The sequence below is a fragment of the Bos mutus genome, chromosome 11 (genome assembly GCF_027580195.1).
Source record: "Bos mutus isolate GX-2022 chromosome 11, NWIPB_WYAK_1.1, whole genome shotgun sequence".
NCBI classification, from domain to species: domain Eukaryota; kingdom Metazoa; phylum Chordata; class Mammalia; order Artiodactyla; family Bovidae; genus Bos; species Bos mutus.
Genome location: NC_091627.1, coordinates 61,155,358 through 61,175,134, shown reverse-complemented (window position 1 = coordinate 61,175,134; position 19,777 = coordinate 61,155,358). Strand labels below are relative to the sequence as shown.

The following is a 19,777-nucleotide window of genomic DNA, read 5'->3' as shown; positions in this document are numbered from 1 at the left end:
AACCCCACCCACCCTTCTAGGTTATCAGAGCACAAGCTGAGCTCCCAACAGCTTCCCACTAGCTATCTACACATAATAGCGTATATATGTCTATGTGACTCTCAGTTTGTCCCACACTCTCCTTCCTCCCACTGTGTGCACAAGTCTATTCTCTCTGTCTGCACAGTGTCACTTCTTTACTTTTACACAATACCAAACCTGAACTGAAAACTACTGTGTCTTGAACTCTCACTGTGAGCCAGGTACTGTGGTGAGTCTTGTAGACCAATGAGGGTTAGGACACATATGGTGCATGTTGAATGAAGAAGCTGAGGCTTAACAGATTTTTCTAACATGACAAGAAGGCTCAGAACAGGCTGTCCGACCTCAGGGCCTTCTGGTCAGCTACACACTGTAGAGTCGTGGGTCTCACTGTCCAACCCGCAGTCTGGACTCGGGGGCGGTGTCCCTGAGCTGCCCCTGGGTGGTGCCAGCATCCCCCACCACTGCATCCCGTCTCCTGCTGGTGATGCTCCGGACCCTCTCAGATGAGGAAGGGAGGCCTGCATTTCTTGAGGAAGCAAGCTGGCAGTCAGCTTGTGCATCTCTGAACAGCCAGAAACAGTCTTCCCAACCCCACTGCCCTGCCACCACCTGCCACCCCCCTTGCAGAAAGTTCTGAGAGCTAAAAGCTGCCCAGTGCCACTTGCCCATGTGAACCTTTGACTCTTATTTATTTTTTTGAACTTTTTATTTTCTATTGGGTATAACTGATTAACAATGTTGTGATAGTTTCAGGTATTCAGCCAGCTATACATATGTATCCCTTCTCCCCTAAACTCCCCTCCCATCCAGGCTGCCACATAACATTGAGCAGAGTTCCCTCTGCTGTACAGTAGGTCCTTGTTGCTTATCTATTTTAAATCCAGCAAGTCTCTGCCTTTTCAACCATTTTCCATCTGCTCTGCTGCCAAAGGACAGACCTTGAACTGCTGAGGGAGATGGTCCCAATGAGAGGGCATGTCCCTGTCCATCTGGGTATCCCACCCCTCCTGGTCGCCCATGTGCGTACCAGACAGCCAGGCTCACCACCCTGGCCAGAAGGGACTGAGCCCCGCCCCCAACTCCACTCTGTCCCTCACGGTCCACCTCTGGTCCCCTTCTTTTGGAAGCAACCAGGATGACTTCAATCCCAGTCTCTCCTCTGTCCACTCACCCATCTTGGGACAGCGAAGGTAGTCAGAATCATCACTTTGTCTTCCTACTGAGAGAGCAAACCCCCTGGGATCAGGGACCTCTACACCTGGAGCTCCTCCGAAAGTGTTGAGAGCTGGCCTCCCCTTCTGATGGGCGGAATTCATGTGGTTGGCCAGCCAGGTGAGACTCTCCAGTGGCTGCCAGCTCAGAGCCCTGTGGATTCTGTGAACATAAAAAAGGATGTTAGGGGAAACAGGATTTTAGGGGACCACATGATCCCACCAGTGCAGGGACTTAGGCTAGAATTCAGCATGGTATTTGTGGCAGAGAGGGGAAAAAATTTCATTAAAATTTTAAGCAAGGTGCACCATCCCCAGCTTTGAGATATAATAGAAAAAGATGGGACTCTGAAATGGTGTAGAGAAAGGGAACCATTCAGAGCCAAATGAGATTAATAATGTTTGTAAGGAGTTTGTTGGAGAAGGTGATGGTATTACCACTCCAGTACTCTTGCCTGGAAAATCCCATGGACGGAGGAGCCTGGTGGGCTGCAGTCCATGGGGTCATTGAGGGTCAGACACAACTGAGTGACTTCCCTTTCACACATTGGAGAAGGAAATGGCAACCCACTCCAGCGTTCTTGCCTGGAGAATCCCAGGGACAGGGGAGCCTGGTGGGCTGCCATCTATGAGGTCGCACAGAGTTGGACACAACTGAAGTGACTTAGCAAAGAGGAGTTTGTTATAAACATTGTGTGTGTTCAGTCACTCAGTTGTGTCCGATTCTTTGCAGCCCCATGGACTGTAGCCCGCCAGGCTCCTTTGTCCATGGGATTTCCCAGGTAAGAATACTGGAGTTGGTAAAACTGAGAATGAAGAATTAAAATGAGACAGTATAGATATAGTGGTTTGTGGGGGCACCTGCTGATAGCAGCGAGTGATGCTGGTCTGGTCCACCCCCCTGACATCTGCTGTTCATAATCCACCCTGCCCCCGCCTGACCTAACGTGACCCCACAACATGGGTCTCCTTTGCTGGGAGCTGCTCATAGGACGTCAAATGGCTCACGCTTTTCTGCTCTGACATTGCCCCAGCTGCCACATTTTGCCCTGAGAGGAAGCCTAGTGCTAAGGTGTGTAACTTACACATTTGCCCAGCGAGCGCCCTCCGTGGTCCAGCCCCAGTAGCATCCTTCCTCCCATCCGGGACTGCCGCACCCTTTTGAGGGCCTGGGGTCACTGACCAGAAGCCTCCAGCAGTGGGGTGCCCTTCCTTCTGAGGATGAATTGCCCTCCTGCTGGTTAAGAGGGAGACAGAGAAGGGGGTCTCCTCCCACCAGTTCTGCTCGACCTGGCTGACCTTTTCCTTTCTATTCTTCCGACATTAGCCTATGAATGGGCTGAAATGGATAGAGGATGCCCTAAGGAGTGGACTGTTACTGGCCTTGAGGATTCCTCACATTTATAAACAATGAAAAAACGAAAGCGGGTCCTCTGTGAAGGGAAGGCCTGAGGTGCTAGAGAGACAGCAGCACTCCCTCCAGGGCAGCCCCCTCCTGTGCTTGGCTGGCTGAGTGTTTCCTTGAAGATGTGATGATAGCTAATTTTAGAAAAATGATTCTTGAAAGAAAATGACTCCTGAAGGCTGTTAAGATGCACGAGTGCCTCACTGTAGCTCATACACTACATCTTCTTTATTATTATCTCAGTGTTAAAACAAATACTTAGGTTTTAGACAACAACAACACACACACACACACACAAAAGGGCACAAGAGTCTCTTAAGCCAAGAGAAAACCTGGCCGAATGGCAGTTGGGGCAGACACATCCATCAATGTGTGTGTTAAAAAAAAAAAGAAAAAGAAAAGACACTCTCCATTCAAGAAAACCAGCAATCAAGCTTGTCAACCTCAGGGGGTAGGTAGGACAGTATTCAAGAAGCAAAGCCCAGAACTAACTTTTCTTTCATTGTTGTCATTGTTTAATCACTGAGTTGTGTCCTACTCTTGCAACCCCATGGACTGTAGCCTGCCAGGCTTCTCTGTCCATGGGATTCTCCAGGCAAGAATACTGGAGTAGTTGCCATTTCCTTCTCCAGGAGATTTTCCTGACCCAGGGATCAAACCCACATCTCCTACATTTGTAGGTGGGTTCTCTACCACTGAGCCACCAGGGAAGCCCTAATTTCTCTTTAGCCTTAATAAGATGGTATTAACCCTCAGCTCCCTCAGCTGCTGGAGAATCCCATGGACAGAGGAGCTTGGTGGGCTACAGTCCATAGAGTTACAAAGAGCTGGGCACGACTGAAGTGACTGAGCACAAATGTACGCAGTCCTCAGCTGCATCGTGGTGTTGGTCTGTGCCGGTGCTTACATTGCATAATTTCATCAGACAACTTATCACAAATTGTGCCTTTTTGAGAATGTGATTTCTTTCTGAATGACTTGAGGGAGCATTTGAATACTCTGTGCTCTTGAGAAACATCCATGTGGAAATGGGACTCATTTCTCTGAGAATTAGCATATAAGATTTGGGCATCAGAATTCCATAGCAGGTAGAAGCATCAACATGATTTCTCGCGGTGGGTCACTTTTTTGTTTTGTCTCTAATCCTTGTCCGTATGTTACATTTCCTAGAAGCTTGGCTACAAAGGCGACAGAAAGTAGGCAAAAGGTGAGAACGAAGAAAATTGGTTGAAATAGGCAGAGAGCACCCAATTGGAACTTATGCCCTAGCACGGCCAGGTGCTGATGTTGGAATCCTAAAAGAAAAAGAGAAATCCACACAGCACAGGCCATGCTTCTCACCTGGCCAGCAGGACCTCAACAGCCTCAGTCAAAGACACCATCCCAGAAAAGGCTGCATGTGCTCCATCAAGGAGCCCCTTTTCATCACCGCCTGGGGACCGATGATTTGTATGATGAGCCTCTATTTGTATGTCCCTGGCGCCATTCATGTCCCCCTGCTGCTGATGAAATAGATCAGTGAGTTACAGACACTATCTATTTGAGCTGTATCATCATAGCATTTCAGGTGTACTATACAAACGGGAGAAAAATGTTTTTTCTATCATTTATCCAACATTTCTTCCTATTAGGCCATGTGCTCAGTTACTCGGTCATGTCTAAGTCTTTGAGACCCCTGTGGACTATAGCCCACCAGGCTTCTCTGTCCATGGGTTTCTCCAGGCAGGAATATTGGGGTGGGTTGCCATTTTCTATTCCATTTTCTATTCGACCCCTGACCCAGGGAGTCGAACCCACATCTCCTGCATTGGCAGGCAGACTGTTTACCACTGAGCCACCTGGGAAACCCTATTAGGCTGTATGGTTATTTTAAGGCAAAAACTGATCCAGGCTCTGACTCTGACAGCATCCTCCACCTCTATGTCCTGGATCTTTGCAAAAGTACCAATAACTGGGACCATGACACATGTAATGATTTCTGCAGCCTGTTGCTGGCAGAGGATCTGCACCTCCTTGAGATTTCATCATTTTGGAGGACGTTTCCTTAACTGGCAGCAGAGATTTGCAGTGACAGAGGCTGCAGGCACAGCTGCAGTTTATTAACAGCTGAAGCCTCACCCAGAGCGGAGGCAGCGAACCCATGCCTTCAGGTTATTACCAAGCATCAGGCGCGGAAGTCTCACCTGATGAGAAGTCATCCTGTACCTTGGGATGATGTTCGTTTCTTCACGTCCGAGGCCTCACAGACCTGCCCTTCCACCTCCCAGAGACCTGTGGAGGGAACCCCACATCTCCCAGGGTCCTGGCCCCTTGCAGCTCCGTCCGTCCTGTAGGGCTTCTCCTTTCCTCCTTTCGAGTCCCGAGACATCCTCTCATCACATCCCTCCCTTTCACATCTCTCACCTCCCCATGAGGGAAAGGGTTTCTCGAGTCTTCTGCTGGGAGTCAGGCATATCCATATAAAGCAGGCTGTGCATGTGATGCCCTGAGTGTGCCGTGGGATGTGGCAGGTCCCCTGCCAGCTCAGTTCCCATGGCCTCCTGACCCTGCTGAATGGAGGCAGCTGGGTGTTGTGCTGGCCCCCAGCTCCTCCTCAGGAAGTCAAGGCTTTGCCAACCCCAGCCCTGTGCACACCTCTCACTTTGACTCTGAAGCGAATGCTGAAATAAGAAGCCTCTGTTTCCTATTCTTTAGTGACCTGCCAGGATTAGCTCAAAGCTATTCCCAGTGCAGCCAGCAGTAATGAGGATTTCCAGCCAGGAGCAGAAAGACTACCTTTTAAATTAGCTACTACTGCCTTACTGCAGTACAAAGAATTGGTCTTTGTCCCAGGTCTAGAAATGGAGCTTCTAAAACCGTTGGAATCTCCTGAGTTATAAGAGGGTCTTTGTTGTGCTAAAGAGGTCAGTCTTGGTGAACCTTCCAGGATGGGGGCAATCACCAGAAAGACCGATCCAGTGATGAGATGGTGGGGGTTTTGGGCCAGCCTGACCTCTGGAGGTGGGAAGGCAACTGGAGTTTGAATTCAGTCACATGGCCAAGTATTCAGTCAGTGATGTCCACCTAGAGAAACCCCAACTAAACTCGGGTCAGGGCTCAGTGGAGCTTTGTGATTGGTCAACACATTCATGTCACTCATGTGACATTCCTAGACCCCAGGTATAGAGAGCCTGGAACCTCTGCCCTTGGGACTACCCCCACCCACCCCTCAAACTCTGTGTATCCCTTTCCCAGAGACTGTGATCACTGGTGTGTATTAATATTAGTGCTTTCCTGAGTTCTGCCAGTCTCTTTAGCAAATCTTCAAACTTAAGGGAGCCCCCAGATCAGTAGCCAAACTGCCAGAAGTGCAAGTGGCCTGGGGAGCCCACTCCAGGCTGGTGTCTGAAGTGGGGCCATCGTGTGGGACTGAGTCTTTTCCCCGTGGGGGCCCTGCTAGCTGCGGTGGTTGGTGTCAGAGCAATGCGGCATGGTGCTCAGCTGGAGGAAACACAGAATAACTGTTATTAAGGGTAATTTTGTGATTGCTAATAGAAATGTTGAGATCCTGGAAACAGCTTTTCGATCATCAGTCTGGGGCATCACAGTTTGAAGCGTGGGCTCCTGAGTGGACAGGTTTGGGAAGATCATTTAGCAGTTTCTGCTCAGTGTGGTCCCCAGGCAGTGTCTGTCTGGGGACGCTGCTCGTTGGCTGTCCCTCAAGAGTTATGGACAGAACTTGGTGGTGAGCCCTGAGAAGCTTTTCCAGTACCAGGACATTGCCGAGACGGTCAGGAATGGAAATGTGTATTCAGAGTCCCACAGTTTGGCGTATTTAGAATAGACAGCCTCATCTGGTACCATCAGATGGAGTCAGAACTTAGCATTAAAAGTGTAAGCAGGTGGCTTTTTTGGTGCTGTCTACTGCGTGCTATCTCTGTGGCTTTGGGCAAGTTACTTAACCTCTCTGGGCTTCAACCCCCTCCTCTATAAAATGGACACAGCAGTGTTTCCTACTTACTAGGCACTGTGCTAAGTCGTTTCAGTCATGTCCAACTCTGTGCAACCCCATGGACTGTAGCCCCCCAGCCTCTTCTGTCCATGGAATTTTCCAGGCAAGAATACTGGAGTGGGCTGCCATTTCCTCCTCCAGGGGCTCTTCCCAACCCAGGGATTGAACCTGCATCTCTTATGTCTCCTTCATTGGCAGGTGGATTCTTTACCACTAGCGCCACCTGGGAAGCCTGACCAGGTGCTGGGAAGACCAAATAAGATAACGAAGGAAGCATGTTAAGTGAGCACAGAGTCTGACAGAGAGCAAGTTAACTGCTGGCACTATTTCTTGTACATTTGTTCGCTGGCATGAGTGTGTCTGGCTTGGTGAGACCATGCTCTGTGTGTGGGTTTGATGTGTGGCTGCGAAGGAAATCTACAGCCTTGCTTTGATGTGTCAAGCAGACAGCAGCTTTTAAGAAGCCACAACTTAAAAAACACTTCAGTGAATGTTGCTCTTCACATAATCCCTCTGAGAAGCTGGACTTGTCTCAAGGGTGCATGACTGTTGAGGCATCTGGGGAACTTCTCATCTGGCTTTTCTAGCAGAGCCTGTTCCAATGATCGTTTCTGATGTAACGAATCAGCTCCAGACCTGTGGCTCAGAAGAGCAACCTCTATCACTTTAAACCAGTGTCTTTATCATACCTGGTTCTGAGGGTTAACTGGCTCCACTGGGTTCCCGCTTGGGGTCTTACATGCAGCTGCCGCCAGAGGCTGGACAGAACTGGAATCATCTGAACGTTCCACTGGGCTGGAGTCCAGGATGGTAGTGGGCTGGGACAACTGGACAGCCAGGGCTCAGCTGGGCATCTCTCAGTCCGTGGAGAGATGTCTGCTTCTGCTGGTGACTACTTCCTCCCTCGTGAGCATTTTAAAGGCAGGACATGGAAGCTGCTGGACCTGAGCCTGGTAACTGGTCAGAGCACTCCCCCTGCTCAAATGGGAGAGACCCAGACCCACCTCTCCATGGGAAGAGAGCGAAGGACCCATGTCCATCTGTAATCAGCTACAGGGCCATAAGGCGTGTGGGTTTCTCACCCTAGCACATCATTTTTTCCACAAGAGACTCTGTGTAGCCTCCTCAGGTGACCACACTGACCTAGGGATCGCCCACTTGGTTTCAGTTCTTATCTAAGTAAACCCCTTGCCCTCGCATGAAAACCTCATCTGCTCCCATCTCCTCATCTGCTCCCTTATTTAAAATTTCGACATTTGTCCATCTTACTCTATCAGAGGCTGGTGGTGAGGGTGAACATCTGGGGGTGTTTTGAGGTCCACAGACACCCTAACATAACCTTCCCCTGCAGCCTCAGTGGCTGGGTCATCACTTACTAGGGACCATCGGGGCACTGTGGGGAAGCTTCCCTTAGAAGCGCTTGGCCCTTTGTTGTACAGGATCTGAGCTCTGAGCCAGTGTTCTGACGAGAGAGGGCGACCCGGACTGAGCCCTGCTGCCAGCTTCACTAAACTGAAATCTGGAACCAGCTGTGGGGAGGGGTCGGGGAAGGGGGGCAGCGGGGAGAATTAAGCAGTCGTGGTGGTGGGCAGGCAGACACATCACCAAGGTGCCTTGGGTAGTTCTCCATGGTACACCGAGCTCACCTCCCTTCTCCCAAGACCCTGGGTTGAGGGGATGGGACTTCTTGTTCTGTAGGCATTCAGAGTGGGGGCGTATGAGCACTGAATTTAGCCGGAGCTCCAGGCCATCCTGGTTTCTGATGCTCCTTCCAACCGCCCCAAGAGACCCTCTAGGATGGACTGTCCCCAGCGCTTTCGTGCGTGGCTCACTGTGACACCCTCTGTTTTCAGGTCCAGGTCGCCATCTCAGGACACAGGCGCTGACCCCGTGGACCTGCCATGAAACCGCACCTGAAGCAATGGAGACAAGGAATGCTCTGCGGGGTGTTTGCATGGGGGCTCTTCTTTGTGGTGATCTTCCTCTACTTCACCGACAGCAGCCCAGCCAAGCCCGCGCCCAGCTCCTTCTCCTTTCTGGAGACCCGGAGGCTGCTGCCCGCACAAGGGAGGCAGCGGGCCATTATGGGGGCCTCAGAGGGCCTGCCCGAGGGCGCGGACTTGCGGCGGGGGTCTCCCCGGGGACTCCCATCTGGCCCCCTGCGGACATGGGCCGCAGATGGCTTTGAACGTGAACAAGAGTTTCTTTCGGTCCAGACAGGGAGAACGTCCCTAAGCGCTTTTGCCCCGGAGGACTCCGCTCCGGGCACGTCGGGGCGCCTCTTCCCTGGGGACCCAGGCCCGGAGGGGGCTCGGCCGCCACGCGCAGCCCCCGGACGGCGGGCAAAGCGAGGGCCACGGAGGCAAAGCCTGAGCGCGCGGGGCGAGGACGGGGAGCGGCTGTACTCGTCCATGTCCCGGGCCCTGCTGCGACGGCTCTGGAAGGGCGATGCGTCGGCGCGCATGCTGCACCCGCGTCTGCAGAAGGCCATGGGTGCCTACCTGCGCGCCAACAAGCATGGCGTGCGCTTCCGGGGGCGCCGCGCATCCGGGCGGAGCCGCACCGAGCTGCTGTGCGCGTTGCGGGGCCGCGTGCAGGTGCGCACCCTGGACGGCACTGAGCCGCCCTTCTCGGCACTCGGCTGGCGCGCACTGGTCCCTCCGGTGCCACTCAGCCGGCTGCTCCCGCGCAGGCTCCGGACCTGCGCCGTGGTCACGTCGGCAGGCGCCATCCTCAACTCATCTCTGGGCGAGGAGATAGGTGGGTCCCCGAGGCCACCCGACCCCTACCCCCAGGGCGGCCAGTCTGACACTGTGTTTCTGGAGAGTCTTGGGTCTTCTTTCCCTGGGACCGAATGAACCCCGGTGGATCCAGCAGAGGTCTCCTTTTATTGTTATTTATTCGCTAAGTCATATCCGACTCTTTCCGACCCCATGGACTGCAGGCCACCAGGCTCCTCTGTCCCCAAGCAGATTCCCCAAGCAAGAATACTGGAATAGGTATTCTTCCTGGAATACTGGAATACTGGAATGGGTAGTCATTCCCTTCTCCAGGGATCGAACTGCGTCTCCTGTGTCTCCTGCATTGCTGTAGAGAGAAAAGTTAATTTTAAGGCCTCCTCCCCGCCCTTATGGGGACTGGGAAACCTGAAGGCCACTGGACAGGCACGTAGGCTGTCTGGAAATACGTGTAAGGGTTGTTGTTGCAGCCTGGAGCCCCAGATTTGTGGGGCATGCTGGCAGCAGGCAAGTGAGGAGGGTTCCCACATCTAGATGCAGAGTCCCTTCTCAAGAAACTGCAGTCTAGTTTCAGGCCCTCGACACCCTTGTGACCAGCCCAGCCCGCTGCAGCACCGGTGATCCGGTAGCTCCTCCACTCCTTAGGCAGACACGTGGCCCCTCCTCTGGGCAGGTTTCTGTACTAGGTGCTAAGAAATCAAGTGCCTACTGGGCGCAGCCTTGGCCTGGAGGCCAGATGTAAAACCACGCCCCTGTAACTCCTCACGGTGGACGGTGTTAGCTCAGCCCCCCTGGACGCAATCTGCAGGGGTCACTGCCCACTGGACAGAAAGGAGTCATCGCCATCTCTGGGGCCGGGGCATTTTCCATGTCCTCTAGGAGTGGCTGATGCCCCATCACCAGGCTGCACAGCCCAGACCTACTCCCACAGGGTCTCGGCAATGAGGCTGAATCTGAAATTTTTAACAAGTTGAAAAAAAACAAAGCTCAAGCCTGAGCTTGCGGCCTGGAGTCCCAGTGTCCCCGTGCTGACATTAAGCAGGCTCATAATCACGTTGTCCGAGTGTCACAGAAACTTGCGGCCAAAGCTGAGCAGAGCGGCTGCTTCCAATTAGGAGGGAGCTCTGGCTCAGGGGCCCCTGGGGTGAAGTAAAGCCACACTTCCCTCTGGTTCCCAGGACATGATTAATCACGGAAGGAGGAATTTAACCAGCATGCTTTAAAGCAGGCGCCGACTTGCTCTTGGTTTTTTTTATTTTTGCTTTGTTTTAAGCCCCACTGCCTCCTACCTGTGTGTTTGCATTGCTTTCATCCATCAGGCAGAATTCCCTCACTCTTTATTCGGGCATAAATATCCCCAACCAGAGTCTTGTAAATTCTCTTCTGTTTGACCAGAGTCTTATAAATTCTTTTCTGTTCAGAATTCAGAAGAGAGTGTGAATGGCCCTGGGAATTCCATGTTTCTGGGGAACACGATGTGTCAGTTATATCTTTCTTAGTTTCTGGCAACCAGATTTAATTGACAGCATCTGCGCTCACACAAAGGTTCATGTTTAGAATCGTAGAAAGGTACATGAAGAACCAACACTTGGAAATTTTTTTAAATTCTCTATTGTTTTGCTTCATTTCCTTTGAATCCAGTTTTGTATCTGCCTTTTTAAGAGTATATAATATAGCACAATTCCATTTGTAAAGACAAGAAAGAAGCCTTTCATTTTCATAAGCTGGCATCTCAGCATCGGCCCTCGTGATGCCAGGTGCTGACATGAACTGAATGTACACACACTTATAAATACACAGTTGTTAGCACCTCTCTTGATGAGAACAAAGTCACAGAGCCAGTTTCTTCAGGAAGCTTGGAATTGGGCATGCTGTGTGTTAGTGGCTCAGTAGTGTCTGACTCTCTGCAATCCCATGGACTGTAGCCCACCAGGCTTCCTTGTCCATGGAATTCGCCAGGCAGGAATATAAGAGTGGATAACCGTTCTCTTCTCCAGGGAAGCTTCCTGACGCAGGGATTGAACCCGTGTCTCCCTCATTGCAGGCAGATTCTCTACCATCTGAGCCACCAATAGCGCATGCTGTACTGTTTAACTAAACTCATCTTAACCCCTAAGCATCTATTGTACTTGTGAATTGGCTAAGTGAAGATCAGAAGACTTGCAGGAGGTTCTGGTCTTATGAGGGCAGAGCTAGAAAATCTCCCCGGGCCCCCTCCCCAAGGGAACCAGGGATGCCCCGGGGTTGCCTCAGCAGCTCCCTCTTCTGGCTGCTGCGGTGCCACAGTGTTTCCCCAATTCCGTTGCACTGAGGCATACCTTGTCATTGTTTTTGAGAACAGTGTAGCAGCTGTAAACACCTCCACTTTGAATATGTTACTGAAAAGCAAAGTGAACTGTTTTGGAAACATGGAACACTCATTGCTAGAGTCATGAGATGATCTTTTTTCACCTGTTCTGTAAATAATAATTATTTGTGAGCTCACTAGCAGCCATCCTGGGGAAGCACGCTCTAGACAAGACACATCTGCCCTAAGCTAACAGGCATCGCCTGGAATGCGAGATCAAGTCTGTTCCTTGAAACTCAGATTCCGGCCAGCATGTGGGAAATGGGAGGATGGAGAGAAGCCTTGCAGGGAGGGGACGTCTTCCTGGGTGAACTTGGAATTTGGCATCCTGTTACCATTGCTTTAAAAAGCAAGAGAGCAGGTCATATAGTCATTCAACAACCATGGTCCCAAACTCTTCACCAGCCACTGTGCTCACCACTAGTGATGGAAAGATGGATGAGGCCCAGCCCTAACCTCAAATCTTCTGCTGTCTGATGGGAAAGACAGACTATAAAGAGACACTTCACAATTAGAAGGACAGAGAGACACGTAGACAGACAGGGAAGAGATGAACTTGGAATCTGGCCACCCCTCGAGGGCTGATGTCTGAGGCCAGCTGAGCAGGTGGACGAGAAAAACAGTTCAGTGTGTGGGTGATGAGGGAGAGCACAAGAGGCTGGGGGTGGAGAGCCAACAGATAAGCTGGACTAGTGGCAAGTCAGCCCCATGCTCTCATATGTCATTCTCCAGAAGTTAGACTTCACATAATGATCATAATAGTAGGTACCACGTATAGTTGGGTGGCATCATCGGGCTTAATGGATATGAGTCTGAGCAAACTCCGAGAGATAGTGAAGGACAGGGAAGCCTGGAGAGCTGCAGTCCATGGGGCCACAAAGAGTTGGACACGACTTAGTGACTGAACAACAGCAATGTGTAGGGTCTTCCCTGTTACTGCAGGGAAGTTCCCATCCTCCATGCTTTTATGTGTTAACCAGCCTTGTGATGCCAAGTGACAGACAAGATTATTCCCATTTTGTAGATAAAGGAAACTGATGCACCTAGAGACACAGAGGATGGAGCCAGGTTTGAACTCCAGTCTGGGTCTCAGAAACTCCAACTCCATCCCTGGCTTCCTGGTGCAAAGCTCTGAAATCTTAAAGCGGAGAAGTGATGGATCAGGGTCTCATTAGGGAAAGATTGCTCCAGAGCCAAGATTGGAGCGAGCACATTGTGAAAGTCACAGTGAGGTGAGAAAGACCTGAGTGGCAGGTTTGGGAGGAAGAAGAACTGTCTCTGGCAGGCTGTTCCCCGGAGACTGGGGCGTGGGCTCCCTCTACAGATTCCTGCTCAGGAAGGGTTGGGGGCTCTGGGAATGCAGCGACCGGGGCTGGGTCTGGATTTCATGCTGCTGTGCCTTCTGGCCGGCCACTCCCTGCAGGGTTTTCGTCTTCCTCAGTGATGTGCTGAGCCTGGCTCTGTTCTCAAGGTCAACGTGAAGTGGCTCTTGCCTGGAAATGTGTCCTCCAGAAATGACTGACTCTATGTTCTCTTCTCCTGTCTCCTGTCTGATCCGTTCCTCTCCCTCTAAATGTGAATGGACAGTTCAGTTTTTAAGGCGATTATCTGGGAGAGGCACAGCCAGGCAAGATCTGCCTGATGGACTCTGCTCGTCCTCTGCACACTCCCCCTCCCATCCTGGTCCCTTCTGCTCCCTGACAGCTGGAGGAGGTTCAGTCTCTGTCCCTGTCTCTCTATGTCCTCCACGAAATTGACCTCTTAACTCTTCAAACTCATACCACTTCCAGAAGAGTGAAGCTAGATTGCGTTTCTGTGCCCTGTGCCTTGTCAAGTCCTTCTGAGGCTTAAAACACACCTCAGTGTAGAACAGGGTTTCCCTGGTGGCTTAGATGGTAAAGAATCCACCTACAGTACAAGAGACCAGAGTTTGATCTCTGGGTTGGGAAAAATCCCCTGGAGAAGGAAATGGCTACCCACTCCAGTATTCTTGCCTGGAGAATCCCATGGACAGAGAAGCCTGGTGAGTTACAGTCCATAGGGTTGCAAAGAGTCAGACATGACTGAGCAACTAACACTTTCAGTGTAGAACACCAGCTTTTAAAACCTGGGGCATTTGCTGCAGTGATTGATTAATTTGAAGTTTCTACATAATCAATTAGAAATGCACCCACTGCCTGGCCTCCTCCATTTGTTCACCTTACCTCTAGATGGAGGCTGTGTTGAGGGGGCTTGGATTAGAGAGAGAACTGGTCCAGGAGTGCTAGCATCCTACCTCTGGCCCTGGTGCCCACCCTGATTACCTCTCAGTGCCTGGAGGCCACCCCACTTTTGCCCCAGGTCAGCAGTTCATAGAGTGTGTGACCTTGCACTTGGAGTCCCCGAGACCCTTTCAGGGGTTCACAAGGTGAGAACTATTTCCATTATAGCACTCACAGGTCCTTTTGGCTGTTGGCAGTTGAATAGGATGATGCAGGAGCAGCAGTGGATAAAACAGATCAAAGCAGTGGTACCCAATGTTACTAGCCTTCATGGAATGCTTTGCTGCCAAGCTTAACAGTAACAGGAAAGGGTGCCAGTTCCAAATATGGATGCCCTTGATGAAGCAGTAAAAATGATTGGTTTTATTATATTTCAGTCTTTGAAGTACATGTGTTTTTAAGACCAAATGGGAAATAACAATGAAAGCATTTCTGCAAACCAGCCCCCAGTAGAAAAGCACTCTTGTGATTGAGCTGTGAGTGGAACGAGCCCTTTTTTATCACGAAACACAGTTATACTTGGGACAGACGACTGATAGACAGATATACTTAATTTAGACTTGGACATTTGGCAGGTATTTTCTCAAAAAGGAAGTAAGTAAGCCTGTCACTTTTAGAAACATAACCAATGGTATTCATTGCCAGTGACAAAGCTTTCAACCATGAGCTTAGAAGCTTTCAAACTTAAAAAGTGATGGTATCCATGGTGATATATATGATATTTGATACCTTATAATGAAATACATAGATATTTGAAAGATCTGCATGACTTAATGAGCTGATAGTTTCCAAATGACCCTTATACAGTGTTACAAACTATACATGGGTGAGTCATTTTTTTTAAAACTTGAAATATAGTTGATGTACAATTTTGTGTTAGTTTCTGGTGTACATCAGAGTGATTCAGTTATACATGCATATATTCTTTTTCAGAGTCATTTCCATTATAGGTTATTACAAGGTATTGAGTATGGCTCCCTGTGCTATGCAGTAGGTCCTTATTGGTTATCTATTTTATATACAGTACTGTCTGTCTGTTAATCTCAAACTCCTAATGTGTCCCTTCCCTACTCATTTTCCCTTTGGTAACCATAAGCTTGTTTTCCATATCTGTGAGTCTGTTTGTGTTTTATAAATAAGTTCATTTGTCACCATTTTTTGAGATTCCGCATAAAAATATCATAGATTTGTCTTTTTCTGTCTGACTTTCTTCACCTGGTATGATCTCTCAGTCCATCCATGTTGCTGCAAATGGCATTTTTCAGTCTTTTTTATGGCTGAGTAGCGTTCCATTGTATAGATGTACCGCATCTTCTTCTGTTCATCTGTTGGTGGGCACTCAGGTTGCTTCCATGTCTTGGCTGTTGTAAATAGTGCTTCTGTGAACACTGGGGTGCGTGTGTTTCAAATTAGAGTTTTCTCTGACATATGCCCAGGAGTGAGATTGCTGGGTCATATGGTAGCTCTGGCTTTAGTTTTTTAAGGAACTTCCATACTGTTTTGAAACTGGAGAAAACCCATAGAAATTCCCTATAGCTGATTAACTGTGGTTTCAGCACTGTTTCTAGGAAACACATGAGACTCCACAGAGCAGTCTAGATACACATACACATCTTGACATTTCCTGCACACGTAAAGCATGTCCTTAAAGACTATGAATGCATACCAAGCATCTAAATATAACTTAGATGCTGTAGGACCACTTGTAATGGATTGATATGGTTTCATGTTTATTTGCCCCCAGCCAGGATCTCATTCTAAATAAACAGTATACCGAACAATGTGTGTGGAGAGGGGGGAGGAGTGTCTGAACTTTACTGGGGTCCAGTTTCAGGTATTGAAAGATTTGCTTTAAGATATTTTCCTAGATAATGCTGATTTTTATGCAGAGGCAAAAAAAGAGTCATTTTGTCACATGTGTCCCTCAGATTCCCATGATGCGGTTTTGAGGTTTAACTCTGCTCCTACACGTGGCTACGAGAAAGATGTCGGAAATAAAACCACCGTCCGCATCATTAATTCCCAGGTAAGCTGGGTAGACTTTTCATGGATGTATGTTTTACAAGTAAATAGCTTAACTGGATGAGTGAAGAGAAATCACCCAGCTTTCCATGACCATGATCTCAGGGTTTTGTAATAATAAAAAATTACTGAGAAAAAATGCAGAGACTTGGGAATTCATGTGTGCTGTGAAGAGGGGAAAAAAAGTAAATAAGATCAAAAGGAAAAATCAGAATCAAGGTAGAAATATATATAGGTAGCACACTGAGTTCTGGGAACTGTGAAAAAGGAAGTTAAACAGAATAAATCAGGGGTGGAGGGCAGAAAGGCAAAGATACAGAATTCAAGGGGCAGCAGAACACCTCAGAAATTTCACTTTGTCATTGTCATTTGAAAATTTTAAAAAGGAAGATTCTTTTCTGTATATTCTTAAGAAGAATGTTTTCCAAAATTCGTAACAAAATTATTCTCAGAACAAACCACAACAATTTCTAGCATTTCAAACTGTATGTAAAAAATGCAGTGATGAGAAATTTATAGTGAGTTTCTTACCGAACAAAAGGTGTGCTTTCTGCATCAGGCCCTGGGCTCGCAGCCTGAGAGAGAGGTGAGAGTCAGGCCCTGCTTCCTGAATGCAGAAACGCCACTGATTGAAGATTCCTCTTCTGTCTGACGACAGCTTTTCAAAGAGGAGACGATAAGCTCCAGCAAATTAAGACACCTGTCACTGTGAGATACACCCTAACTTCAGAAATACTAAGATGTGAAGAAGAGTGTCTTAAAACTGAGACAAATCAATGCATCATTCCCCCCTCCCCGCCCCACCACCAAACTCTAGTTTTAAAAAGGTGATGGGCAGATGAAATTGAAGGACTCACCCAGGGCCAGAGAGGGCCCCAGTCTCCAGATCTCTGGGCTCCATTTGTCCTGAGGCTGTTTGTCTCAGGGAGGCACCTGAAGATTCTGGTTCTTCTAGGTCTGCAGTTCACCCTCAATGACCTGTGAAAGCCGCTGAAGAAGAGCCTTTTGGGGTAGCCGAGGAGCCAGGGGATTCAATCCAGAGCTGGTATCTTTAGATGGGTCCATTGAGGGCTCTTTTCTTAAAAAAGGAAACTGCCTCCCCCTCCTTTCTCCAGATATTTTCTAAATTTCTAGTATGTAAAGCCTGCCTCTCTCCCTCCCCTAGAAAATCTGAGGAACATTTTTTTCCAACTCCTCTTTTAAATTTTCACTTCTTGGGCTTCTGTGGTGACTCCGTGGTAAAGAATCCACCTGCCAATGCAGGAGACACAGGTTCGATCCCTGGTCCAGGAAGATCCCACATGCTGCAGAGCAACTAAGCCCGTGTGCCACAACTACTGAGCTGTGCTCTAGAGCCTGGGAACTGCAGTTACCAAGCCCAAGTGCCGCAACTACTGAAGCCTGCATGCCCTAGAGCCTGTACTCTGCAACAAAAGAAGCCACTGCACTGAGAAGCCCGCACAACACAACTAGAGAAAAGCCTGCCCAACACCAAGACCCAGCACAGCCAAAAATAAATAAGATTATAAAAAACAAGTTTTCACCTTTTAAAAAATACTAATTCTGAAGACCTAAGCCCTTGCTTTGCAGTGATTTTTGTATATATTTGCAGATTCTAACCAACCCCAGCTACCACTTCATGGACAGTGCATTGTATAAAGATGTCATCTTGGTGGCCTGGGACCCAGCTCCTTATTCTGCAAATCTTAACCTGGTGAGTATTTCCTTGGTGCCCTGACCCTTGCAGGTTAGATGGTGCCTTTGACTGATACATAACAGGAAGAAGTCAGGGACTGAACTTGGACAGGCGGAATGAAACTGATCATAGGCGCTAATTAAATTCACATATGCTCATACTGTTTGACTCCCAGTTGCAGTAGCTCCATGGTGAGCATCAACCCTCTGATGATAAAGTGTTTTTGTTCTGGAGGACTTAAAAAAACAAAACGTACAACATCTAGATGCTAGGAAAGTCCTAGTCATACCGGAAATTGGACTGCTTACATGCTGAATTTTTCCATTGTAGGATGATTACATCACCTTCCCATTTTTTAAAAGATATTTTGAAATAAATGGGAAGTTCTTGGTGGGACAGGCTAAGCTTTGTGACTCCAGAACTCATTATTATTGAAATGGAGCCTGTCACAGGTTTTTCTTGAGTGTGCAGCTCTTTGGCTTCTGCCTCCAAACCTTCTTAATCTTATAGAATAGAGGATAAACAAGATTATTCAGTTCAGTTCAGTTACTCAGTTCTGCCTTTGTGACCCCTAGGGCACGCAGGCTTCCCTGTCCATCACCAACTCCCAGAGCCTACTCAAACTCATGTCCATCGCGTCTGTGATGCCATCCAACCATCTCATCCTCTCCTGTCCCCTCCTCCTGCCTTCAATCTTTCCCAGCATCAGGGTCTTTTCCACTGAGATGGTTCTTCTCATCAGGTGGCCAAAGTAACGGAGTTTCAGCTTCAGCATCGGTCCTTCCAATGAATATCCGGGGGAGGCGTGGGTCGGCAGTGGCCTGCTGCAGGGTCTGAGGCACTGAGTTCAGCAGTGCATGCATGGAACCTTTTGAAGGAGATCACCATTATCTTCATTACCTCCACCATAGTTTGGCCTCAGGTCAAGCAACAGGGAGGGAACACAGCCCCACCCAGCAACAGAAAATTGGATTAAAGATTTACTGAACATGGCCCCACCCATCAGAACAAGACCCAGTTTCCCCCTCAGACTTTCTCTCCTATCAGGAAGCTTCCATAAGCCTCTTATCCTTATCCATCAGAGGGCAGACAGAATGAAAACCACAATCACAGTCAACTAACCAAACTGATCACATGGACCACAGCCTTGTCTAACAATGAAACTATGAGCCATGCTGTGTAGGGCCACCCAAGATGGACGGGTTGTGGTGGAGAGTTCTGACAAAATGTGGTCCACTGGAGAAAGGAATGGCAAACCACTTCAGTATTCTTGCCTTGAGAACCCCATGAGCAGTATAAAAAGGCAAAAGAACAATATTCTTTCCAGCCAGCAAAATATAAGGGAGTGGGCTTCCCAGGTGGCTCAGGGGTAAAGAATCCACCTGCCAATGCAGAAGACATGGATTTGATCCCTAATCCCGGAAGATCCTACATGCCATGGAGCAGCTAAGCCCATGCACCACAACTACTGAACCTGCGCTCTAGAGCCTGGGAGCCACAACTACTGAGCCCATGTGCTGCCGCTACTGAAGCCCAAGTGACCTAGAGCCTGTGCTCCACCACAAGAAAAGCCACCTGGATGAGAAGCCTGAGCACCACAACTAGAGAGTAGCCCCTGCTCCCAGCAACTAGAGAAAGCCTGTGCATAACAACAGAGACCCAGCACAGCCAAAAGTAAGTTGTTGTTGCTCAGTCGCTAGGTCACATCCAACTCTTTGCTTCCCCATGAACTGCGGCACGCCAGGCTTCTCTGTCCTTCACCATTTCCCAGAGTTTGCTCAGACTCATTTCTATTGAGTCAGTGGTGCCATCCAACCATCTCATTCTTTGCCACACCCTTCTCCTCCTGCCCTCAGTCTTTCCCAGCATCAGGGTCTTTTCAAATGAGTTGGGTCTTTTCCAATGAGTCAGCTCTTTATTTGAAAAAATACATATATAAGAGAATTACATTCACAACCTCTGTACTTTGGGGAAGCCTGGCGTGAAAAGCCAGTCTACTTGTTCTGAAAGGGGGCTAGGAAGATGGGCTGCACTTTATCCCCATGAGCAATGCTATAAGCTGTGCCACTGGCTGTGGACTTG

The 19,777-nt window shown here is 49.0% G+C and overlaps 1 protein-coding gene across 4 annotated transcripts in view; it reads left to right on the top strand.

Annotated features, from left to right (window-relative positions):
• The window catches only part of ST6GAL2 (ST6 beta-galactoside alpha-2,6-sialyltransferase 2), a 59,349-nt gene that overhangs the window by 19,623 nt on the left and 19,949 nt on the right, over positions 1 to 19,777 (top strand). For 3 of the 4 annotated variants that reach the window (XM_070379496.1, XM_070379495.1, XM_070379497.1), the window contains exons 2-4: positions 8,485 to 9,391; positions 15,906 to 16,003; positions 17,612 to 17,713. In XM_070379496.1, coding sequence (XP_070235597.1) covers positions 8,533 to 9,391; positions 15,906 to 16,003; positions 17,612 to 17,713 — 1,059 coding nt within the window. In that variant the 5' untranslated portion in view covers positions 8,485 to 8,532. Of the gene's footprint in view, positions 1 to 8,484; positions 9,392 to 15,905; positions 16,004 to 17,611; positions 17,714 to 18,270; positions 19,370 to 19,777 lie in introns of all 4 variants that reach the window. The other variant, XR_011466058.1, reaches the window with a different exon arrangement.